The sequence below is a fragment of the Acanthopagrus latus genome, chromosome 10, assembly GCF_904848185.1.
Source record: "Acanthopagrus latus isolate v.2019 chromosome 10, fAcaLat1.1, whole genome shotgun sequence".
Classification (NCBI taxonomy): Eukaryota; Metazoa; Chordata; class Actinopteri; order Spariformes; family Sparidae; genus Acanthopagrus; species Acanthopagrus latus.
Window position 1 is genome coordinate 5,933,293 of NC_051048.1, and position 23,949 is coordinate 5,957,241.

General features: G+C 41.3%; 4 protein-coding genes across 4 annotated transcripts; all 4 read right to left on the reverse strand.

Annotated features, from left to right (window-relative positions):
* Positions 1–1,241: 1,241 nt before the first annotated feature.
* LOC119027197 lies at positions 1,242–8,027 on the reverse strand. The gene is made up of 5 exons (XM_037112166.1): positions 7,923–8,027; positions 4,528–4,700; positions 4,162–4,377; positions 3,793–4,005; positions 1,242–2,926 (listed from the first exon to the last, which is right to left on the reverse strand). Exons 2-5 carry the CDS (start codon positions 4,682–4,684, stop codon positions 2,703–2,705), a joined length of 810 nt encoding a protein of 269 aa, XP_036968061.1. The 5' UTR covers positions 4,685–4,700; positions 7,923–8,027; the 3' UTR covers positions 1,242–2,702.
* Positions 8,028–8,239: 212 nt separating this feature from the next.
* On the reverse strand, positions 8,240–14,703 carry LOC119027182 (E3 ubiquitin-protein ligase TRIM39-like). Its single transcript, XM_037112137.1, has 8 exons — positions 14,260–14,703; positions 13,743–13,881; positions 12,102–12,679; positions 11,820–11,915; positions 9,850–10,083; positions 9,608–9,755; positions 9,337–9,363; positions 8,240–9,238 (listed from the first exon to the last, which is right to left on the reverse strand). The coding sequence occupies exons 3-8, from the start codon at positions 12,675–12,677 to the stop codon at positions 8,673–8,675; spliced, it is 1,647 nt and encodes a 548-aa protein (XP_036968032.1). The 5' UTR covers positions 12,678–12,679; positions 13,743–13,881; positions 14,260–14,703; the 3' UTR covers positions 8,240–8,672.
* Positions 14,704–16,159: 1,456 nt separating this feature from the next.
* On the reverse strand, positions 16,160–20,967 carry LOC119027201 (E3 ubiquitin/ISG15 ligase TRIM25-like). The gene is made up of 4 exons (XM_037112170.1): positions 20,835–20,967; positions 17,642–18,219; positions 17,360–17,455; positions 16,160–16,991 (listed from the first exon to the last, which is right to left on the reverse strand). The coding sequence occupies exons 2-4, from the start codon at positions 18,215–18,217 to the stop codon at positions 16,926–16,928; spliced, it is 738 nt and encodes a 245-aa protein (XP_036968065.1). The 5' UTR covers positions 18,218–18,219; positions 20,835–20,967; the 3' UTR covers positions 16,160–16,925.
* Positions 19,798–23,885, reverse strand: LOC119027198 (E3 ubiquitin-protein ligase TRIM47-like). Its single transcript, XM_037112167.1, has 4 exons — positions 23,801–23,885; positions 22,089–22,692; positions 21,164–21,394; positions 19,798–21,042 (listed from the first exon to the last, which is right to left on the reverse strand). Exons 2-4 carry the CDS (start codon positions 22,614–22,616, stop codon positions 21,010–21,012), a joined length of 792 nt encoding a protein of 263 aa, XP_036968062.1. The 5' UTR covers positions 22,617–22,692; positions 23,801–23,885; the 3' UTR covers positions 19,798–21,009.
* Positions 23,886–23,949: the final 64 nt, after the last annotated feature.

The window sequence follows — 23,949 nt, forward strand, 5'->3', positions numbered from 1 at the left end:
TTTGCCAGATGAGCTGTATGAAGCCATTTTTTTCTGTTGTTTTATTACATTTTAAAACAAGTCCCCTGGATCAAGCTGCAACACTGTTTCTACTGTGAAGCTCCAGAGATGTTTAGTGTACCGGCTTCACTCGACTTTCACATCAGCATGTGGATGAGTAGATAATGACTGAATGTTCTTTTTAGGATGAACGTCTCTGTACTGTCTGTGTTTGCACGTTGAACTGTCGATACACTCAATGATTTTAATGACACTCTGACTCAGACTGTTTGGACAAGAGTTGACATGAACTCACATGTGCAGTAGAACGAGTTATGAATATACTTTTCACGAGAGGAATTTTTTTTTCTCCATCTGACGGCAGATAAAGAGCGACCTGTTGCTTCACACACACACACACACACACACACACACACACACACACACACACACACACACACACACACACACACACACACACACACACACACACACACACACACACTATATTTAACACACGCCCTGAAACCTGAGGTTAACCAAAGTATCCTGTCAGTCAGGAACTACATGCAGGATGATTTGTTTGTACTGTCACTCATACATATCATACTACACTATAGGTAAAACTGCTGACAATGCTCTTTTTGATAAAATATTTGTTAAGATAATCAACTGACCTCAAATAACATTTAAACTCTCGAAGAACGGAAATAATTTCTTTCAAAGGCATAAACACTTTTTCTTTTTGATATTATCTCCTCTTTCACTAGGGAAATAAATCATCTCACCTGTGTCCTGGTTTTTGTTATGTTGCCGTATAATTGCAGTCAAAATCACAAAGTATCTTAAAATAACATTAAAGTCAGTTTAGATCTCCAGAAGCCTACCTGCCGCTGCCTGCCTCACCTCGGTGCTCCTCTGTTTGGTCTGTCTCTGCTTCACTCCCTTTATCACGTCACCCTGAACTGTTTCAGTTTCACTTCAGGTAAAATATCCCTGAGCTCTTCCTGTAATCACTCCAAAGGTGCAGTAATTTGATCTTATTGGGCAGCACCTTCCTGATGGAAGATGTCACAATGTGTTGTGTAAAAAAGGGCATTTCCTTGTATAGACTATAAAAAGTAGGAATAATGCAATACCCTTGATATTTAATACAGTACGTTAAATAGGCTATCAGAACAGGATAATAGCCATACAGGATTGTTTAGCTGACGACATATTTAATGCTCATGAATAACTTAATGAGATGAAAGTACGGAAGATGAGTAGTGCCACTGTCAAATTTTATTTGAGTATTGACATTTTTTTGAGATAGAAAGAAACAATATATATTTTTATATAAGAAATGAACAAATGTGATAATGTAAAGAAGAGAGACATAATAAGTAATGAATAGAAAGATAAATACAAAAATACATAAGATTTTTCTTTTTTATGACTAAATATGTACGTTAACTAATGCATGAATATAAGGGGGTAATAATAATGCTTGCAGCAGTGAAACAAATGTTATCAATATTATACCAATAAAGCATAAAAGCAACAATAGCAATAACAGTATAATGACAATGGCAAAAGGATCATAAATCAAACTGAAGGAGAGATAAAATTAAAAAATAAAGAGGAAATTAAATTAGAATAGAAGCAACAATTGCACAACAAACAATGGTTCCAATGAAAAGAAAAAAATGATCAATTACTGTTATTGTATCATCGCCACCACTATGAGTGAAATAAGGAATAATTCAAATGAATTAAGAAATAGATACAAGATAATAGATTTATTTTTAAATATGCTTGTTAACTATTATCCAAATCGTGATTTATGCAGTGGAAGTGGGGGCAGAATGAGTTTTAGATAAAAAGGGGTACTACTGAAATATTGTGGTGGCGACTAGTGAACTAGGTAGTATCAATAACTATACTAATTATGATAATAATATTAATAACAACCACCAATAATAATACAATACCATAGTAAACAAATAAAGTAAAGATAGTCTCAATGATTATTCAAGAAAAAAGCAAAATAAATTGAAACAATGAAAATTAATTGATCCTTCTTCTAAAATTGTCATCACCATCTCATCCCTACAGCCCTGGTTAAGACCTGGATGTCATTCAATTTTCTCAAACTCAGCTGTTTCAGGCTGAGCTCATGGCTCTGGTGCCCGAGGCGCTTCTCCGAAAGACTGTAAATCTCCTCCTCGCTCCATCTCTGCCTCCCTCGAGGTCCGAAACCTCGGTGTCACCCTGGACTCTACCAACATCAAATCATCACCAAATCTAGTCAAATTTTACCATCTAAAAAACATCTCAAGACTCCAGCCAAGACAGAAACTCATGGCCATTTCATCAATACCGCCCATCTCGACTGCTGCTATGGTGTCCTGTTCGGGATCCCCTGTAGGGTCCTGGACAGGCTCCTGTATGTGCAAAACTCAGCTGCAAGGGTTTTCGCCTACAACAGCTCACCACCTTTGCCCTCGTTGAACTCCACTGGCTCCCCATTAGATACTGCATCAACTACAAATCCTCTTTTTGATCTATAAATCCCTCCACCCTTCCATGCCCTTGACCCCCAGTGCCTAACACACCTCCCCCACCCCTATACCCCATGCCTGGATCTGTGGTCCTCAGACTCTAGCTTGCTTTTCACCGCCTTGCATCCAGCTGCAAACTCTTGGAGACAGAGCCTGACTAACTAAACTTGACTGGTTGCCCTAAATCTCCCTCATGTAAAAGCCAGACCTCATACTCTTAGCCGGCTGATAATACCCTTGCTCCATTTCCCACTGAGTCTTCCAGTAGTCCTGCTCGCTCTCTCGGATCCTAATTCCCCTCGGAGTGCATCGCATAATCCCTTGGTGCGTTCTCAGGACTTGGTAAGTCGTCACTTTGGACCAGCCGCAGTGGCAAACGCGAGGGCGTCTGTCTGAATTGTTATCTGTTGGAAACATAGTTGAAGAGGTGATTTTAATCTTGAGGTGAAGATTAAACTAGTGAACAATATTAATAATATTAAAGGAATAGTTCACTCCAAAATGAAAATTCAATTATCTGCTCACAGGTGAAGTTTTAGAGTTCACTAAACTTTTAGGGGGCTTCACAGAAAAACAGTGTTGCAGCATTCACATTCAAAAACAACCAAAAAGAACGAGTTAATTCTGCTTGTCCAATGTAATGAAGCAGTAACTTTAATGGTTGAGACATGAAGCAGATATGGAAGTTCCAAAACCTGCAGTTCCTCGAATGGCCACTTGAGGCTGGTTCCAAAAGCGAGTAAATCATTATAGTTTAGTTTGGGTCCAATTTATGTGAGTAACATGAGGTGAAAAGCGCTAATCTTTATGTGTGAACGAATACAGCTTGTTAGCCTCAGCTAAGCTAAGTTTGGTGGGCTTGTTTAACTAACTAGGCTGGCTTCAGCTCCATGCACGCTCCTCCTCCTTGCCCATTTGAAATCAGAGTTAGGTGGAGTCAGGCACTGCCAAGATGGCGATGGCTGGTCCACACCACTTTGAGCTTCAGTTTCAGACACCTATTGGTGATGTCATAGTGGCTCGGTCCACTATTTTATATAGCCAGCATAAAAGGGTGTAGATAATGTTTTTCAAGTCAATTTGGAATCTGAAACCTGACCCTCTATCTGCAGGGGGCTGAGTAGATGACTGAATTTCCTATTGTATTTCTTTTTGTTTGTGGCAATAAGAGGAGTGAACGTGCTGTGTGTGCAAAATCCATCAGACTTGTTAAAGTTGTTGTCATTCGGCCAGTCGTTTTGGTCGTATCGTAATTCAACATGCCACTTACTGTAATGCTGGTCACGCTCTTCAACCCACACAGCCGGCTGATTAGTTCTTTGCCTCATTTCCCACTGAGTCTTCCAGTAGGCCTGCTCGCTCTCTGGGATCCGTCTTCCCATTGGCGTGCATCCCATCTTCCCCTGGTGGGTTCTCAGGCCATGGTAAGTCGTCACTTTGGTCCAGCCGCAGTGGCACACCCGACGGCGTCTGTCTGGATAGTCTGTTTAAAACATAGTTGAAGAGGTGATTTAAATCATGTCCATTTCTGGAATATTTTAACCTTTAGGCGAAAATAAAACTGAATACTTAAGTTGTTTGTTGGCAATAAGAGGAAAGAACATGACATGTAATCTGGCTTTATGTATGCAAAACTCACCACTGTAGTCAAAGCTGTAGTCGTCCAGATACTGGTCCTTCTGATTGTATTGATATCCACCATTCCCCCTCCCATAATAATGCTGGTCATGCTCTTTAACCTCCACACCCTTGGGAGTGCATCCCCGTTTCCCCTGGTGAACTCTCAGGCCATGGTAAGTCGTCATGTTGGACCAGCCGCAGTGGCAATATCGAAGACGTCTGTCTGACTTGTAGTCTGTTTGAAACATTGTTGAAGAAGTGATTTTAATCTCATCCCTTTTTGGAAGAATTTAAACCTTTATTTGAAAATTAAACAGTAAATGCGTTTGTGGCAGTAAGAGGAGAGAACATCATGCATAATCAGGCATGTGTGTGCAAAACCCACCAGTGTAGTCAGAGTTGTAGTCATCCAGACACAGGTCCTCATGACCGTCTTGATATCCACCATAGCCCCACGCGTCGTAATTCTCTTCAACCCTCTTACCCTTCGGTGTGCAAGTCGTCATCTTGGCCCAGTTGCCGTGGTAACTGTAGTTTCTCATGTCTGGCCTGTCTTGCCTGTATAAAACACATTACAACACGTGTTGCTGTACATTGAGTGCGGCAGTCCTGAGTCCATTCAGGGTCCGCTGCACTAGTTGCTTTATAGTCTCAGCTCTTTAAAAAGTGCATCATACTGTAACATATGTAGGCAGACGTGGGTAGTAACAGGCTACATTTACGTACTTGAGTAACATTTTAAGTCAATTGTTCTTTTTGCATCCTTTTACTGTTACTTAGATTAGATTAGATTAGATTAGATTAGATATTTCACTCTGTTATGTTTGGATACAATGGCGATGGCTTTATTATATGCGCTCATGCACTTTCCATTAAGGGGCTGATGCTCATAATAATTAAATTTGACAGCACATCTTGCTTCAAAACTACTGCTACCGGTCAGGATGGCGCAAATCTACAGCGTCATGGTGTTGCTCACACTGTGTGTTCATCTCTTATATGTTTGAGTGTGAAAAAAGTGTACTGTTAGACTTGGACTTAATGTTCTGTCCATACCTGCATATTGTAATTATATATTTATCAGATGTGTTTTTTTTCTTATCTGCTCAAAACTTAAATTTTACTTTTAATGTATTTAATTAAAGGTTCCCTTGTCTGTGTTGGGGGGGCTCGCCAAGATAAATTCCATTCAGTTATGCTGAGATAGGCATCAGCAGCTGGACAAACTGATTTTTGGATAATTGGACTGTAGTGTAGAGACTGGTGGAATATCAACACAGTTTTGGATTATTTAACAGATTAATCGAGGATGAACATAAACGTTCGCTGCAGCAGTTCCATTGTTTAAGACTTGCTATCTTCTTTTGCTTTGGGCTGAGTGTCAAAGTCCCCCTCGACTAATTGCAGTGGATTCAGATCACCTGTGCGTTGGGTCGGGAGACTGACTCCCTGACTAATTAACGAGTGGAAGCAGCCTGGGGCGTTCCCCTCCCAGCCAATCACAACTTGAAGACAGCCTTTTGGGAAGGCTACAAGTAGGGAATGGCACCCAGGTTGGACTCTGAATCTGTCCCTGATACACTGCAGACGTCAGGCCCCTATTGAGATATCTTTGCTGGCCCATTTCATTCTAGTTGAGGGAAAATGGTGCTTATTCTTGAAAAAAATCACCTGTAAGGGCCGTCCTTATTTGTGCAAGTGTTACATGCCTTACAAATAGTCGGACGCCTGCAGGTTTTCTTTTGTTTGTTACTCTATTTTTGATGCACGCACAATGATGTCCTTGAAAGAATAAAGCAGCAGTTAGGACATTCGGCAGAGCAACGGACAAAGGTCAGAGCTGCTGAAAACATGTCATAAGATGAGCTCAAGACAAGTGAGTGATGAGGAAAGATGGACAGTGTGTCTGATTGGAGGGATCGTGTTGTTAAGGGAGAGTTAAGTCTAAACCATGTGTAGTATCTGTGTGTTTCCTACACATCCTGGGTTACTAATTGTTTCTCCTCATGTGAGTTAAGAATGCAGATAGAGGGGGTTCACAGCTCCAGGGGTCAGAGTGGTAACTCTGTGAGTGCTAAAGTTTAGCAGGCGGCAGGCCATGATAAAGCACTAAACCTGAGGTTGACCCCCATGCCAAATGGTGGGAGATGCTTAAATGTTTATGTTCCCGTAGAAGAGCAGGAAACCCACTTGGGTCATCTGGGGACAAGACATGAAGTTGAATGCATCCAAGTCAGATGAGTTTACGAGGGAAACAGGTCAACTCCTCTTTTAGTCCATTGGATAATTTACCAAAGTGACCAATTAGGAGAAGTGGGTGTGTGCTGGAAAGGGACTCTAAAAACCCTCGCACAGGAAGAGAAAGAGGGGGGTGGCATTTGGTAGAATTCCTAAGATCGAAGGCGTAGGAGTTCTGATAGGGCAAGAGGGCAAAAACGTTTGGCATTACTTTGCCCTAGATTGGAGAACATCAGATGTGGGGCCACACTCTGCTCGGACACTCAGCTAACGGAAGTGTGTCTCAATAAAGACTGCTCTATCATTCCACCCAGCCTTGCCTCCGCAGAATTCTTTTATCAACATACTACACACTGACACTTTTGAGGAAGACAGCCCAGAAACTACACATGGCTCCACCCCATCTGTTAAGCCAATGAGAAAATACACATTTTTGCTGCTAATGATTATATGAAGTACTGTAATGTAAAATTGTTGTCCTTTTCTGGACGATGGGTTGCAGGGTTAGGCTTAATGATACAATTCTAAATAAATGGTAAAAGGCTATATACGCCTTGAGTTTTTAACATCTTATTTAATTGGGGACTTTAGCTTAAAAAAGCTTTAAAAAAGCACATTTCAGTTTCATTTCCACCCGAGGAGACATTTGTTTATTTTCCATATAGTTCACATTTGTCATTCCCTGTAGATGTATATAGTTTTTGTTTATATTTTTCCCGTAGGTTTTTTTTTCCTCCACTTTTTTATCGTTTTGTGATTTGGACATAAATGACTCATGATCTTAAGGAACCAGATCAAATTGAACTCACTATCACTGGTAAATGGAGGAAATGATATGTTTGAACCATTGACTGTGCAGGGCTTCCATTTTTTGTGCTTATTGACAGACATAACTAATGTATGGGCTAATTTACCTACAAACTATATGAGCAAAGATCCAGTGTGAGGTTGTTAAAGGGACGCGTTAAGCCCTCGGGCCACCAGCTAGCATTTCCGGTCTCACATGCAAAGACTTTCTTTATTATATACAGAATGGCTATAAATTGAATACCACAGAGTTGACCACTTCCAATTTAGAAAAGAAAATGTATAAAAGCTCATCTTACATGTATTTGACATACAGGCTTTTTATTCATCTAGTGTGGCGGAGTTCAGACACCTCTGTCAGTTTCGCCACAGCATATCTTTTCTTTAGATTCTCTCGGAAACAAATACTGATGACATGAAACTGCCTGTTCTGACTGTGGTTCCCCAAGGATGTTTGTTCTGTGTATTCTGATCAAAACAATAGACTGAGATAGATTGTGCTGCCCTTTCTAAACGGATGGGTGATTAAAAAAAACAGATGTTGGTGACTCAGTCTTTTATTTAGCGTGTTAGCTATCTGGGCCTTTTCCTCTTCCGGCTCTAAAAACCATAAAGGAGGAAAAGCTTAGGGTTAAGATCTTGAAGCGTGAACTTTTTTTTAACACACTGACTTTTAAAGCTCATAATCCGCTCTGTTAATTAGTATTAAAAAGACCAAGAGCAACATGTTCTTACCGTGTGGTCTCCCTCTTTGCTCTGTAGATAAGTTTCTCTCTGCCACTGTGATGTGCTATGAAAACTTTTCCTGCTTTAGTTTCGTTTCATAAAATGTGCCCATCCCCCTTCTTTCCTCCCCTACTGCCCTGAACTGCTCACTGCACTGATGTGTGCTAAGCCCTGACATGTCCTGGCCACAATGCTGTGTCACAGATCTGGTGGATTCACGAAGTCAAAGACATTTTAGAATGAAAAAACAAACCAGATGTAATTTGAAGAGATCATTTTTAATTAGATTTTAAAATAAAAAAGTTAAAAAAAATACAAAAATCTTTTGAAAAACAGACTCCATCCTATGCAGACACACAAACACTTATTTTATACCCAGAGGATATTAACTGAGTTTCCCCTATAATCTTTATAACCAACAACCAAGAGAATGTGAAATATGTACCAACTTGCCTGAAGTCCACATTTTACATTTTGCAAATTGTTCACAGAGCTACAACAAATATTTGATTAGTTATCTGTTAAATGAATGGCTAACAGTTTTAATTATTGGTTTGTAAGGAGGCCATTTCTGCCAGTGAAAGTAAAAACATTGATGAATACTTGATTTGAAAAGCTAAAAACCCCTATCACATAACAGGGCATAATATTGGCTAGAAGGTCAAAATTATGTGTTGATCTTCCCCTTTAACATCCCACCAAACACGATGTTTGATTCAAAATTTGAACGCCTCTCATCCACAAACTCAAACACATTTTTTATGACATGTCCATGTCCTGCACACTTGGTTTCACAACAGAAATAATTAAGGGATCAGTGTTTTTCTCATCTTGTTTTCTATGCGGACTAAAATACGGGACGATCTTGGTATTGAATGAACACTCGGTGAATGAGTAGATGTGAGACTGAGCCGTCACATCGTAGAAGGACACAAGACCTTCATCATAATCCACGAACACTCCCACCTTCTTGGGTTTCTCTTTCAGGGAAAGACGAACTGGTGGAGCTGTCAGGGCTGCGTACTTTTTGTCCTCATAATGTACAATAACCCAGTAACCATGATCTGGGTTGAGGGAGAGTCGCCCTTTACGGTCTGTGTCATCTCTTGCTACACCAAGATCCCATCCGGTCTTGTTGCTGACCACCACCTCCCAGTAGGACTTCCCAGAGATCAACTTGTTGACTCCCAGGACGCTGGCAAATATATCAAACCTCTCCGGACCGCTATTGCCTTCCTTCTCCTCTCCTCCGTCTTTAACTTCCTTACCGTCATCAGAGAGAACGAGGCATCGGTGTGCGGTGGTTGGATCCAGCTTTACATCCACTGTTGGATACAGGTTGAATTTATTACAAGATCTGAACACAACAAAAGTCCATTGTTTAAAAGATACCATTAAGGAAGAAGGAGATTATTTCACATACCAGTAAACTTTGGAACCCTTTGAAGTTCTGTGAAGAGAAGAAAATGGATTTAGATCAGTTAAGTCAACATTAGCTGTGACGTAGTGTCGTCATACTCAAGTTTTGCTTAGGGATCAATAAATTGTTTCTGAATCTGAGATCTGTCTTGGTCTCATCTCAGTCTTGGTCTTTCTCTAAACTTGGTCTCAACCCCTTGAAGTCTTGTCTCGGTCTCAATACACTCCAGGCTTGGTCGTGACTTGGTCTTGAGAACACTGGACTGAACTCTTACCAATGTTGGTCAGCTTCTCCAGTTCCTGTTGAATTTCTTCCAGCAGAGCATTTACGGTTCGTCTCATGGTGCCAAAAGTCAGAGATGTGTCAAACTCAACCTCTGTCCAGTCTTTAAAGTTGTCCATTTCTGGAAGATTTGGGTAACTCTGAGGCAGGGAAAAAGAGAAATTAAATGATCAAATAGGCACCACAGCACTTCTTCTGTTGAACATCATCTGGAAAGTAATGCTGTCCTCTCACCTGCAGGAAATGGATGTGATCCTCAAGCGCAGACATGTCATCGATCTCAGAGATGTTCTTCTCAAGCTTGCTGATCTCGGCTTCCAACTCCTCTATGAGGTCTTTTGCCTCTTTCTCCATAGCCTGCCTCCTGTCTTTCAGTGGCTGAAGAGCTGCTGCCTGGGCTCTCTCCACGATGACAACCACAGCTGCGAACACAGCCTCAATATCGAACCACTCATTGTCCATCTGCTCCTGAAATTGGGAGACAAGCATTGTCCATTTGATATTGACCTCCTTTTTTCTGTTTCATTAGGGGCACACCAACAGAGTGCTAGGCTACATATACCTCATCACATCGCTGTGATTCATTAAAATGCCTTAACTAAAGCTATCTACTCAGGACAATATTGTCTAAGCCTATCTATATCCAAACAAAACAGAGGTAGTCCATTTTTGATTGGGGGAAGGGTGGTACCTTGGTAGAGCATGCAGGAGGACAAAGACTTACACTATATTACCAAAAGTATTCGCTCACCTGCCTTTACTCATTCTATGAACTGAAGTGCCATCCCATTCCTAACTCATAGAATTCAATATGATGTCGGTCCACCTTTTGCAGCTATTACAGCTTCAACTCTTCTGGGAAGACTGTCCACAAGGTTGAGGAGAGTGTTTATAGGAATTTTTGACCATTCTTCCAAAAGCGCATTGGTGAGGTCACACACTGATGTTGGTCGAGAAGGCCTGGCTCTCAGTCTCCGCTCTAATTCATCCCAAAGGTGTTCTATCGGGTTCAGGTCAGGACTCTGTGCAGGCCAGTCAAGTTCATCCACACCAGACTCTGTCATCCACGTCTTTATGGACCTTGCTTTGTGCACTGGTGCACAGTCATGTTGGAAGAGGAAGGGGCCCGCTCCAAACTGTTCCCACAAGGTTGGGAGCATGGAATTGTCCAAAATGTTTTGGTATCCTGAAGCATTCAATGTTCCTTTCACTGGAACTAAGGGGCCAAGCCCAGCTCCTGAAAAACAACCCCATACCATAATTCCTCCTCCACCAAATTTCACAGTTGGCACAATGCAATCTGAAATGTACCGTTCTCCTGGCAACCTCCAAACCCAGACTCGTCCATCAGATTGCCAGATGGAAAAGCGTGATTCATCACTCCAGAGAACGCGTCTCCACTGCTCTAGAGGCCAGTGACGGCGTGCTTTACACCATTGCATCCGACGCCTTGCATTGCACTTGGTGATGTGTGGCTTGGCTGCAGCTGCTCGGCCATGGAAACCCATTCCATGAAGCTCTCTGCGTACTGTACTTGGGCTAATCTGAAGGTCACATGAAGTTTGTAGCTCTCTAGCAATTGACTGTGCAGAAAGTCGGCGACCTCTTTGCACTATGCGCTTCAGCATCCGCTGACCCCTCTCCGTCACTTTACGTGGCCTACCACTTCGTGGCTGAGTTGCTGTTGTTCCCAAACGCTTCCATTTTGTTATAATAGAGCTGACAGTTGACTGTGGAATATTTAGGAGCGAGGAAATTTCACGACTGGATTTGTTGCACAAGTGGCATCCTATGACAGTTCCACGCTGGAATTCACTGAGCTCCTGAGAGCGGCCCATTCTTTCACAAATGTCTTGTTTCACAGTCTGCATGCCTGAGTGCTTGAATTTATACACCTGGGGCCAGGCCAAGTGATTAGAACACCTGATTCTGATCATTTGAATGGGTGAGCGAATACTTTTGGTAATATAGTGTATCTGTAAGACTGTGAAAATACAAAATTATAAAGACTACACAGCCTTTCTCCTTCGACAATCACAGAAACCTGTATCTTAGACATTTTATAGCTGGTCCTGTATACGAGCTTGTTCACAGATCAAATGAAAATGAACACCATTTGGAAGCTTGCCCTGTCAGTTTTGACTTTGACAGACTGGACTGATTGGCTCTTGATTTCAGGCTGTCATGTCTCTCTTGAAGCTCACCTTGCAGCTCTTAAGAGATGCATTTATCTCATCCACCTGTTTTCTTCTGTTGTTAACTTTCTCTTGCAGCTCTGTCTTGGTGTTTTCCAGCTTAGCCTGTAGTAAACATAAAAAGCAAGTCAGCATCCCAGCTTCAAACTATCTCATTTTCATACAGTTATACACATGGATCTCATTCTTTGTGTGTTTGCAACTCTATCAGTGTTTCTCTTTATTTTACAAGGGATTAAAGTAAATATACTAATAATAAGACTCTATGACTACAATCATTAATTAACTCACCTTCTTCTTGTTCCATGCATCCTCAGTTGAAACAACCTCCTCCTGGCCTTCATCCATACAGCTTACACAAATGCACGTCTCCTTCTTGGTGCTGTACAGCTCCAAGGGGCGTCCATGCTGCAGACAGGCTCTCTCATCCAAGTTCTCCACAGGTTCCACCAGCTTGTGGCCCTTCAGCCTTTTGGTTGATGAATGATTGTCCAGGTGGGCCGGACAATATGAGGCAAGACACACGAGGCAGGACTTCTTAGCCTTCAGCTTTCGCTCCGTGCAAATGTCACAGGCCACCTCGCCGGGCGCTCCAGTGTACTCGTTGTCGTCTTTCTGTTGAGTCTTAATCATCTGTTCGACGACGGTTCTCAGGACGATGTTCACTTTTGGAGTTTTGCTAAGATGCTCCTTGCATAGGGGGCATCTTGGGTCAGTTATCATTAAGCTGCAGTCCAGGCATTTCTCACAAAATGAGTGGCCACATCCTGCAGTGACAGGATCCTGAAATGTTTCCATGCAGATGGAGCATTTTAGATGATTCTCCAGCATGCAGGTCTCTCTGGGTGATTCTTGAGCTGAGGCCATATCTGCTCAGAGAGAGAGACACTGCAGTCATGTTTGCCTTTCACTGAAATATTTGTCTAAATGTTCGACAAATTACTAATTTTGTTCGGTAAATAGATACTGCAAGAAAAATGTTTAATATTAGTGTAACAACAGCACAAGTACACAAGAATGATAGTCAGAGAACTGAATAAGAGACATTCTAAGAGAGAAGGTGGAAAAACTCAAAGCATTCTGAATATAAATGTGCGTCAACCAGAGGTGGCAAGCCCATCCTCAAAAAATATAGACTGTGAAAACAGCTTATTACAACTCATATTTACATTTCCTATTAAGTGGAATAGGTTGGTCGGGTGGATGGTTGACCCTCATACCAGAGAATGCTGTTAATGTCCAGTGTAAAACCATAAGTCAGCAATGAGTTATTTTTACTTACTAAAGTTAAGTGACACATGTAATCACATATGTGATTTTTTGAAATCCAAAAACTTTTCCATTCAGGATTCTGTTCTTTAGGGAAGAACAAGTATATTACAGTATGTTCCTTAAACAGCCACTTGGCTATTTCCAATTTGAAAATTAGAAGTAAAGATGAGTGATTTAATATCAGCACCCCTGCCTCCACATGCTGTGGAGACATTGCTGTTGTACACATGCTGTATTTGGACTCCATTCACGGCAGTGCTCAGGACAAAGGTTTACAACATGGAAAAGGTAATACTCTGAGGTATTACACCACAGGGATAACTCAGCCTTGGGCGTGTTTGTGTGTGTGTGTGTGTGTGTGTGTGTGTGTGTGTGTGTGTGTGTGTTAAATCCTAATATCAGAAGGTTACGAGGCATCGAGACTTAAGAAACAAACACCTCCCCAAATGATCAGAAAAAACCCTGAACATTTGATAACAGTGGGGTTTGATTCGGCATATTTTACAGTCAGGTGCTGCACGCTATAATAGAGGAGGATCTACCGCTATTAACAGGTGATCAACAGATGGTAAAATTACAACACTTCATTCCTGTTACAAGAAACACATTCATGAATAGTAATACGATGCGAAAACACTTAAGTGTGGAGTATGGTGTTACCTTTCAGCGACTGAACTGCTCCTCGTCTCACAGGCTTCTGTCTCTCTCTCTTTACTCCCACCTAGTGTGTGTCCTTCCTCTGGGCCTTCCTCCCTCTGCTAAGTTTCATTTCTGGGCGAAAGCCCTGCCAGCCACTTCCCTGTAAAAGGCATGTCGGCATGCAAATGCACAAGCAAATTATGCTTTCGGTTGCTGCGGGGTGTGTTGCATGTTGCGCAAGTTTGCACAGGTCCAAGGGTGGAGGGAGGTTTTAAACTTATTACTATAAAAATATCAATACCACTACTGTGCACATAGAAGTCCTGCATTCAAAGGCTTACCTGAGTCAAAGTATCAAAGGGAAAATAACTCATAAGGGAGTTAAATGTTCAAAAGGTACAATATCTATCTCTTAAATGTAGTGGAGTGGAAACATAAAGTTGCATGAAATAAAATGTGTTCAAGTCCAAATGCATCAAACTCACACACACCACAGATCAAATATTGAACTTGCCAACCAGTTTTACAGGACACTCACTGTGGTTTTATGTGCCAATCATCTGTTGCTCAATCTTGATGTTGGATCCGCACACCAAAAGTTAAATGTCAGGTTTCTCATTTCATTTCCAGGCAACATTTTGACAATGACAAACAAAAATATGTTGATTTAGTTGTTCTTTTTTTTTCCTTGAAAAATACACTTTATTTTAGGACGCAATTTCTGCCAGTGAAAGAAGCAAACATTAACTTGTTTAAAGAATATTCCTAAGGAAAAACTTAATTGTGAAATTTAAAAAAAAATGGAATTATGAAACAAAACTATGAGAAGTTACAATTATGACAAAAAGTAATGAGATAAAAACCCAAACTATGACATAAAAATTCAAAATTATGAGAAATGTTGATTTTCCCCCTCCACATCCCACCAAACACAACTTTTGAACTACCAAAATTTGAACCCCTCTTATCCACAAACTCAAACACATTCTTTATGACGTGACCACGTCCTGCACACATGGTTTCACAACAGAAATAGTTAAAGGGTCAGTGTTTTTCTTGTTTTGTTTTCTATGTGGACTGAAATACGGGAAGAGCTTGGCATTGAACAAACACTTGGTGAACGAGTAGATGTGAGACTGAGCCGTCACATCGTAGAAGGATACAAGACCTTCTTCATAATCCACGAACACTCCCACCTTCTTGGGTTTCTCTTTCAGGGAAAGACGAACTGGTGGAGCTGTCAGGGCTGCGTACTTTTTGTCCTCATAATGTACAATAGCCCAGTAACCATGATCTGGGTTGAGGGAGAGTCGCCCTTTGCGGTTTGCGTTGTCTCTTGCTACACCAAGATCCCATCCGGTCTTGTTGCTGACCGCCACCTCCCAGTAGGACTTCCCAGAGGTCAACTTGTTGAGACCCAGGATGCTGCCAAACAGATCAAACCTCTCCGGACTGCTATCCCTTTCCATATTCTCTCCTCCGTCTTTAACTTCCTTACCGTCATCAGAGAGAACGAGGCATCGGTGCGCTGTGGTTGGATCCAGCTTTACATCCACTGTTGGTTACAGGTTGAAATTATTACAAGATCTGAACACAAAAGTCTATTGTTTAAAAGATACCATCAAGGAAGAAGGAGATTATTTCACATACCAGTAAACTTTGGAACCCTTTGAAGTTCTGTGAAGAGAAGAAAATGGATTTAGATCAGTTAAGTCAACATTAGCTATGACGCAGTGTTGTCATACTCGTGTCTCCCACTGAGAGATCAATAAATTGTTTCTGATACTGAGATCCATCTTGGTTTTGACTCACTTGGTTTTTGACTTAGTCTCACCCTATCTTGGTCTCTGTCTTAACTTTGTCTCAACCCCCCAAAGTCTTGGTTTCATCTTGGCCTCAATACACTCTGGTCCTGGTCATGACTTGATCTTGACCAACTACAACACTGGACGGAACTCTTACCAATGGTGGTCAGCTTCTCCAGTTCCTCTTGAATTTGTTCCAGCAGAGCAGTTGTGGTTCGTCTCATGGTGCCAAAAGAAGTGTCAAACTCCACCTCTGTCCACTCTTTAAAGTTGTCTATTTCTTGAAGATTTGGGTAACTCTGAGGCAGGGGAAAATAGATAGAAATAGATCAAAAAGGCACCAGAGCTCTTCTTCCGTTAAACATCATCTGGAAGGTGGCGCTGTCCTCTCACCTGCAGGAAATGGATGTGATCCTCAAGTGCAGAGATTTTGTCCAACTCAGAGATGGTTTTCTCAAGCTTGCTGATCTCAGCTTGCAACTCTTCTGTGAGGTCTTTTGCCTCTTTCTCCACAGCCTGCCTCCTGTCCCTCAGTGGCTGAAGAGCTGCTGCCTGGGCTCTCTCCACGATGATAACCACAGCTGCGAACACAGCCTCAATATACCACCACTCATTGTCCATCTGCCTCTGAAATTGGGAGACAAGCAAGCATTGTCCATTTGATATTGACCTCCTTTTCTGTTTCACAGCGGCACACAGTCAGATTTTAGGCTACATATACCTCATCATATGGCTGTGATTCATGGTAATCGAAATTAAGACTACACAGCCTACAGTCATCAAAAGCTGTATTGTCCTGGATGAGCTTGCTTACAGATCTGATGAACTAGCATTTCACATGGCTGAAGTTAACGATATGGCCAGATTGATTATGAGTTGGCTGCTATGTCACTGTTGGTGAGTGCGATGTTGTAATTAACACAACTCAGTGGGATTTTTACTATTGATTTGTAAAATTATCTTTTAAATTGATTATCTGGGACAATTCAAGCGGGATCAGTGGAGAAGACCGAGGGACAGGAACTGGTGTCGGTCGGGCCACCGACCAGGGAGCAGGAACAGGCTCCAACTGGGAACCACTGGCGAGTATCGGACCAGACCACTAACAGAGCAGCAGGCACATTGTAGGCAAGGTGGGCTGAGGCGTGGGCCTGGTCCATTAGCTGGGCTGGGGCTATTGAGGAGGCAGTGCCATTAAGGCTTCCTGACAAAACTCTTTCAAGATTGTCCACCTCCAAAATGAGCAGAAAAGTGGGGCAACAAAAAGGGAGCTTTATTAAGCAAAAGTCAAATTAATTGAAAAACCAGGTGATCCTAGACACAAAATGTGGTCAAAAAGACAAAATCCAAAGTAGCAACGGAAAGGGTCAAAAAACAAAGTGCAAAGAAAAAGCAAAGTTCAAATTAAAATGAGAAGTAAGAAACTAAAACCAGAAACATACCAACTGGGAAACACGAGGAGACACTGGAGGAATGACAGACCAAGACGGTTCAACGGGGAACATCAGTAAAACACAACAAGAAGATACTGAATTATAACAGACGTGACTTCAGTTCCTTATGTGGTTCAGAGGGACAGTTTGTTTCACAAACAATTTTGTTGTAGAGTTGTAGAAATAATATAGCTTGAAGCCTGGCAGGATGGCTTCTCAAAATGATATGATCTCAGAAAACCATCTGCCTTGCGAGGTAATCCAGACGTAGCATTATCTCTTTACAGTTGCTCAATTTCACTGCCGCACCATTTGGAAGCTTGCCCTGTCAGTTTTGACTTTGACAGACTGGACTGATTGGCTCTTGATTTCAGGCTGCCATGTCTGTCCTGAAGCTCACCTTGCAGCTCTTAAGAGATGCATTTATCTCATCCACCTGTTTTCTTCTGTTGTTAACTTTCTCTTGCAGCTCTGTCTTGGTGTTTTCCAGCTTAGCCTGTAGTAAACATGAAAAGCAAGTCAGTATCCGAGCTTCAAACTATCTCATTTTCATACAGTTATACACATGAATCTCATTCTTTGTGTGTTTGCAACTCTATCAGTGTTTCCCTTTACTTTACAATGGATTAATGTAAATATACTAATAATAACACTCTATGACTACAATCATGAATGAATTCACCTTCTTCTTGTTCCATGCATCCTCAGTTGAAACAACCTCCTCCTGGCCTTCATCCATACAGCTTACACAAATGCACGTCTCCTTCTTGGTGCTGTACAGCTCCAAGGGGCGTCCATGCTGCAGACAGGCTCTCTCATCCAAGTTCTCCACAGGTTCCACCAGCTTGTGGCCCTTCAGCCTTTCGGTTGATGAATGATTGTCCAGGTGGGCCGGACAATATGAGGCAAGACACACGAGGCAGGACTTCTTAGCCTTCAGCTTTCGGCCTGTGCAAATGTCACAGGCCACCTCGCCGGGCGCTCCAGTGCACTCGTTGTCGTCTTTCTCTTGGCTCTTAATCATCTGTTCGACGACGGTTCTCAGGATGATGTTCACTTTTGGAGTTTTGCTCAGATGCTCCTTGCATAGGGGGCATGCTGCTTCATTTATCATTAAGCTGCGGTCCAGGCATTTTTCACAAAAGGAGTGGCCACATCCTGTAGTGACAGGATCCTTAAATGTCTCCATGCAGATGGAGCATTTTAGATGATTTTCCAGCATGCAGGTCTCTCTGGGTGATTCTTGAGCTGAGGCCATATCTGCTCAGAGAGAGAGATACTGCAGTCATGTTTGCCTTTCACTGAAATGTCTGAATGCTCAACAAATAACTGATTTCGTATGTTTAAAGAGATGAGGCAGGAAAATGCTTAATGTTGGCAGCACAAGTACACAAGAATGATAGTCAGTGAACTGAATAAGAGACATTCTAAGAGAGAAGGTGGAAAAACTCAAAGCATTCTGAATATAAAAGTCTGTCAAGCCAGAGATGGTAAGCCCATCCAGTTTCATGTTAAGTGGAAATTGGATGAACTATAATAAAGTGCAACAAATCCTGGAGGAAGCTGGTTGGGGTGGATGGTTGAGTTTCATCCAGCAGAATGCTGTTCATGTCCAGAGTAAAACCTTAAGTCAATGATGAGTTATTTTCACTTACTAAGTTAAGTAACGTGATGTTATCACATACAGGATTTTTGAAATCTCAGATTTTTGAATCTCTCATTCAAGATTCTGTTCTTTCAGTGAGAAAAAGTCCACAATTACAGCACAATATGTTCCTTAAATAGCCACTAAGCTATTTCCAATAGAAAATTAAAAGTAAAGATGGGTGAATTAATATCAGCACCACTGACAGCAGTGCTCAGGACAAAGATGGAACATGGAAAAATAAACACTCTGACGTATTACACCAGTGGGATAATTCAGCCCTGGGCGTGGTCGTGTGTGTGATATCAGAAGGTTACGAAGCATCAAGACTTCAGGAACAAACACTTCCCCAAATGATCAGATAGGTGAAAACCCTGAAACACCACAAATGATAACAGTGGCGTTTGATTCGGCATATTTTACAATCAGGTGCTGCACGCTACGATAGAGGAGGATTTACCGCTATTAACAGGTGATCAACAGATGGTAAAATCACTTCATTCCTATTACAAGAAACACATTCATCGATAGTAATACGATGAGAAAACACTTAAATGTGGAGTATGATGTTACCTTTCAGTGACTGAAATGCTCCTTGTCTCACAGGCTTCTGTCTCTTTCTGTCTTTAAAAAGCCCTGCTAGCCACTTCTTTGTAAAATACGCGTCAGCATGCAAATGTGCAAGCAAATCATTTGTTTGGTAGCTGTGGGGTGTGTTCCATGTTGAACAGATCCAAGGGTGGAGGGAGGTTTTAGATTCATCACTAAAAGAATAACAATACAACTATTGTGCACATAGTCCTGCATTCAGAGGCTTACCTGAGTCGAAGTATCAAACGGAAAATAACTCATGATGGAGTTCAAAGTTCAAAAGGTACAATATCTGTCTCTTAAATGCAGTGGAGTGGAAGTATAAAGGTGGAAGTACATACAGTATACATCAAACTCGCACAAAGCACAGATCAAATATCGAACTTACCAACCGGTTTTACAGGACACTCACTGTGGTTTTATGTGCAAATCTGTCTATTGCTCAATGTTGATGACTGACCCACAGACTAAACGTTTAAGCTCCGGGTTTCTCATTTCATTTCCAGGCAATAGTATTTAAAAAAACAACAGAAATTTAGTTGATTTAATTATCTTTTTTTTTTTCAAAAATACACATTATTTTTTGTATAATTACAGTGTTTATGGTTTGATGTTTTATTCATTCAGCCAACAACAACAACAACAAAAAAATTACAAGACAAAAATCATGAACATTAACAGTGAAATACAGTATACTTGAAATAAATTACATCATCCATCCAGGCATAAATTACATTCATACAATATGTTCTCAGTTATTTGCAATAACCTGGTCTGAAACAATCATCATAGTTCTTGAGGTTTGAACTGAGTTACTTTAAATCTGTACAGATCATCGTCAATATTTCATTTGCACATAATTGTCATTTTAGATCATTCTAAAGCATTAAAAGTACATCATAGTTGCAGTTTAACAAGTATATGTGTCTATAAATCTGTTGATCAACCATCATATCTGCCTGTTAAAAAGGCCACAACCATCAACCAACTAGCTTAGCTTAGCACTAAGACTGATAACGCTGGGAAATGGCCAATGTGTTCAAAGGTAAGAAAACATTCCTACCAGCACCTGTAAAGCTCACTAATGAACGCATCACACCTGGTTTGTTTGTTCTGTTGAATATAAGAAATAACTTCCTTGAATCTCTGCTGGGTTTCTCTGCCCAACAACTGCTCTCAGCTAAAAATTAGTCCAGCAGATAACCCCCCATCAAATGAAGCACCGACACTAACATACTTTGAGTTTTTGTACAAATCCAACATAAGAAATTTAACACAAGCACATAGAAAATGGAGCTTTATGTGTCGACTTACATGTTCCTTATATCTGATATATATCTTTACCAATATACTACACAGGATTGCATAACAATATGAAGATTTGAAGTTTTCTTAATGCGACACTAACATAGAACATATATACAGTGATTTCTGTGTATACATGAAAACGTGCATCCCTGAAATAACTCTGTAGTGCATTTTTTTTTTTTTAAATTTGCAAATGTAAACAGCAGCAACAAGATGGTGGCGATAGCATGGTCACATCTTTATGTCAAAAGTTTGACATTTGGGAAACACTGTCCGTCAACTTTGAGTGTGTGTGAGCACCAAGCATCAAAGATGTAAACGCGCAGTCTACCTGTTCTGTTTGGCCGTTTGTCCGTTTCATTTTCCTGTGACCAAAAATCAGCCTGGAGCAGACTTGAAACCGAGCTGGATTAGCATGGCTGCCATCCTGGATCCCCCACCTTTCCTCTTGGGGTTGTCCAACTGGTCAGGTTGGATGTTCAAAAGACTTTGAGGTCTGAAGGTGGTCAACCACAGGATGTAGCAGTGTGTAGAAATCTCTGTTGAGACAAAAGAGTTGAATGGATCGATGGTTGTTGTGCAGCATCTTATTTGAAACAAAAACCTGAATTCAATCATTTATTAGAGAAATACTGACTGAATCTTTCGACCATGACACACCTGCAGGAAGCAGACGCTGTCGTCAGTCTGTAAGAGCTGCTCCAGCTCAGCTTTTCTCGTTTGCAGCTCAGAGATTTCTTCTTCCAAATGCTGAGTATGTTCTTTAGTCTGAGCCCATGTTTGTCTTGGATCTTCTCCGTTGTGGTCTGCAGACAGCTTGATTTTCTCCACTTTAATCAGCCTGTCTTGAATGGCTTGCATAAGTTTTGCCCTCATGCGTTTTAGCTTAACCTGCGGGAAAACATAACGTCAGGAGAAGTTTAGGAAATGACCGCGACAGTTGTATTGTTCTCTCTGTCTTTACAATCCTGATGCAAGCTGGCGACCCGACCACAACCCTTCACTGTGACAGCTGACGCAAAACAGACCAGCTTTTACTTTCTTCCCACATGCATCCATGCAAGTTTCTCTCAGAGTAAATTATTGTGGATTTCCTGTTTTTTTGAGATGATTGTTGACTTGATTTTGGTATTTTTGTTTAAATATGTGATTAAATGACAAAATAAACGAAGTACTCTGGTCATGTCAGTGGTTTTTCATCTTTTGTCTCTCACAATAACGACCACATGCTCTCTGAGAGCTGTAGCCCACTGTCATAGAAATGTTGTTTATATCCCCATTCCACGTTCTTTTGTTTTCCCTCCCACTCAATGAAGTGGCCAAACACAACATAAAGATAAAGTGAATATACGTAAACTTTGCAAACAAAGCATTTGTCATGCATGACCATGTTAGGTTTCAGCAGCAAAACCAGTTATTGCATAAGGTTAAACCACTGTTATCTGTTTAGCTACGACTACCAACGAGGTACAGAGTCCAAAGATGATAAAATCTGTGTCTATAAAAAGCAACAGTCCTCGGTGGAACACACTAAATATCTTAACTCTTTAATGTTTCCTGGTGTGGCGCTTTAATCAGACTGTACCTTCTTCTTCGCAGCTTCCTTGTTGATGGAAATAATGTGATGGCCCCTGTGGTCTGTTTCGGCACACATGGCACATATGCACGTTTGATCACTCCTGCAGAACCTGTTTAACTGCTTCCCATGCAGTCTGCACACTGGGTCCTCCAGATTCTTCACCACGCTGATCAGAAGATGGCGCCCAAGGTCTTCATCCTGGTAGTGTGGCTCCAGATGAGCAGCACAGTAGGAGGCCATGCACTCCAGGCAGGACTTGACTGCTCTGCGCTTTGCGGGGCAGTAGTCACAGGGAACCTCTCCAGCTTTTAAAGGCACAGTAGCTTCCTCGTGCGGAGCACCAGCGTGTAATGTCTGGTCTGTTGTCAGCTGCGGCCTGGTGGGGAAACAGGCCTTGCAGAGGGGGCACTGACAGACCCCATGGATCCTCCAGTACTCTCCTATACAGGCCAGGCAGAAGCAGTGTCCACAGGGGAGGGAGGCAGGGCTGCTGAACTCATCCAGACAGATGCAGCACTGAGGAGGCTCTGACATCAGGTCTGATTTGGTGTGGCAACCACACGCATAGACGATGGTGCTTTCCTTTGGCTGTTTTACATTATATATATATCTGTACAGAAACCAAAAGCTTGAATTAAAATACATATTATTAACTTTTTTTGTCTTTGATTGCAGGAACCCAAACCAGCCGCACAAGTCAAGCATTCACCAAAAAATATACATACAAGATCTAATAATGATTAATGGTGATTAAACAATAAAACTGTTAATACACACAGAATCGGCTGTTTCAGAGGCTGTATGCAACCTTATCAGGGTTCAAAGGTAACACAGGAGGGATGGAGGGTAGATAACACAGTATACAGTGTAAAACATAAGAATAAATCAGTAAATAAAGAAAACGTATAACAATCCTCCATTATTTTCATCATCAACACAAGTGAAGTGTGTTGGGCCTGAGTGGTAAAATGTACCCAAAGTTACACTTAAAAGTAAATATATCATTTTTAGTTTTTGCTTTAGTTATGTTGCTTTGGCAAAAGTAGAGGTCAACCATATGAGTAGTGTTTGAGTAAATGTCTTAAAATGCCTGATATTAGATGTAATTAAATAAAAGTACATGTATTAACATACACTGGGTTGACTGATTATCAGATAAATAAATGCACTCCTTTGCCTTTTATGTAGCATGTAACTAGTAAATAAAGTTATCAAATAAATGTAGTTAAGTACAAAGTATGATATTGGAGTGGAAGTATAAAGTAGCAGAAAATGGAAAGCGAGTAAAGCACCTCAGAACTGTACTTCCTGTAAGTACACTATGATGACGATAATATTACGTCAGAGGCCATGTGGTCATTTGAAAATATTGCACATTCCCTGGCCAATCAGAATTCACTGTCATACTGTATTGGTTAAATATTAATTCAGGATGGCCTGATTATTGCTACATTTGTCAGAAGCGTATTCAGTATACAGTAAAATCTATATGTTTTTGGGTTTTTTTGATCCGTTTTGCTTCGTGAAACTATCCAGAGTGACTAATGATGAACATGACTCACAACTTAGAACAGCTGTAAACAACAGAGAATTCAGTTCTAGTTCAACCATCAGCTCTCAGCTTTTCATTTCCATTTGACTGAAAAATCAACCGCAATAATCAAAACTTCACTTGAAAACACTTAAACCTTAAAAGCATAATGTGAAAACTCACATACCTTTCTTGTGCTCTTGCCGGCTCGTCTTTCCCGGGGATCTGACAGTGTTGTGTAGACTGCTATCGTTTGGTACCTCCCCCCCTTCTGTATAGTTGCGACACATCAATTGCTGCTGGGAAAGAGGCCGGCCCTGTTAGACTCTGTCATTT

Coding starts and splice junctions, on each gene's coding strand:
- LOC119027182 (XM_037112137.1), bottom strand. CDS start 12,677: ATGGCCTCAGCTCAAGAATCACCCAGAGAGACCTGCATGCTGGAGAAT. Junction 9,364..9,607: donor GGAGAAGCTGACCAACATTG/GTAAGAGTTCAG, acceptor TTCTCTTCACAG/AACTTCAAAGGGTTCCAAAG. Junction 9,239..9,336: donor AAGGGTTCCAAAGTTTACTG/GTATGTGAAATA, acceptor TGTATCCAACAG/TGGATGTAAAGCTGGATCCA.
- LOC119027201 (XM_037112170.1), bottom strand. CDS start 18,217: ATGGCCTCAGCTCAAGAATCACCCAGAGAGACCTGCATGCTGGAAAAT. Junction 17,456..17,641: donor ATGCATGGAACAAGAAGAAG/GTGAATTCATTC, acceptor TGTTTACTACAG/GCTAAGCTGGAAAACACCAA. Junction 16,992..17,359: donor CATCTCTTAAGAGCTGCAAG/GTGAGCTTCAGG, acceptor TCATTCCTCCAG/TGTCTCCTCGTGTTTCCCAG.
- LOC119027198 (XM_037112167.1), bottom strand. CDS start 22,616: ATGTCAGAGCCTCCTCAGTGCTGCATCTGTCTGGATGAGTTCAGCAGC. Junction 21,395..22,088: donor AGGAAGCTGCGAAGAAGAAG/GTACAGTCTGAT, acceptor GTTTTCCCGCAG/GTTAAGCTAAAACGCATGAG. Junction 21,043..21,163: donor ACAGCGTCTGCTTCCTGCAG/GTGTGTCATGGT, acceptor TTGTCTCAACAG/AGATTTCTACACACTGCTAC.
- LOC119027197 (XM_037112166.1), bottom strand. CDS start 4,684: ATGAGAAACTACAGTTACCACGGCAACTGGGCCAAGATGACGACTTGC. Junction 4,378..4,527: donor CTACAACTCTGACTACACTG/GTGGGTTTTGCA, acceptor TGTTTCAAACAG/ACTACAAGTCAGACAGACGT. Junction 4,006..4,161: donor CTACAGCTTTGACTACAGTG/GTGAGTTTTGCA, acceptor TGTTTTAAACAG/ACTATCCAGACAGACGCCGT.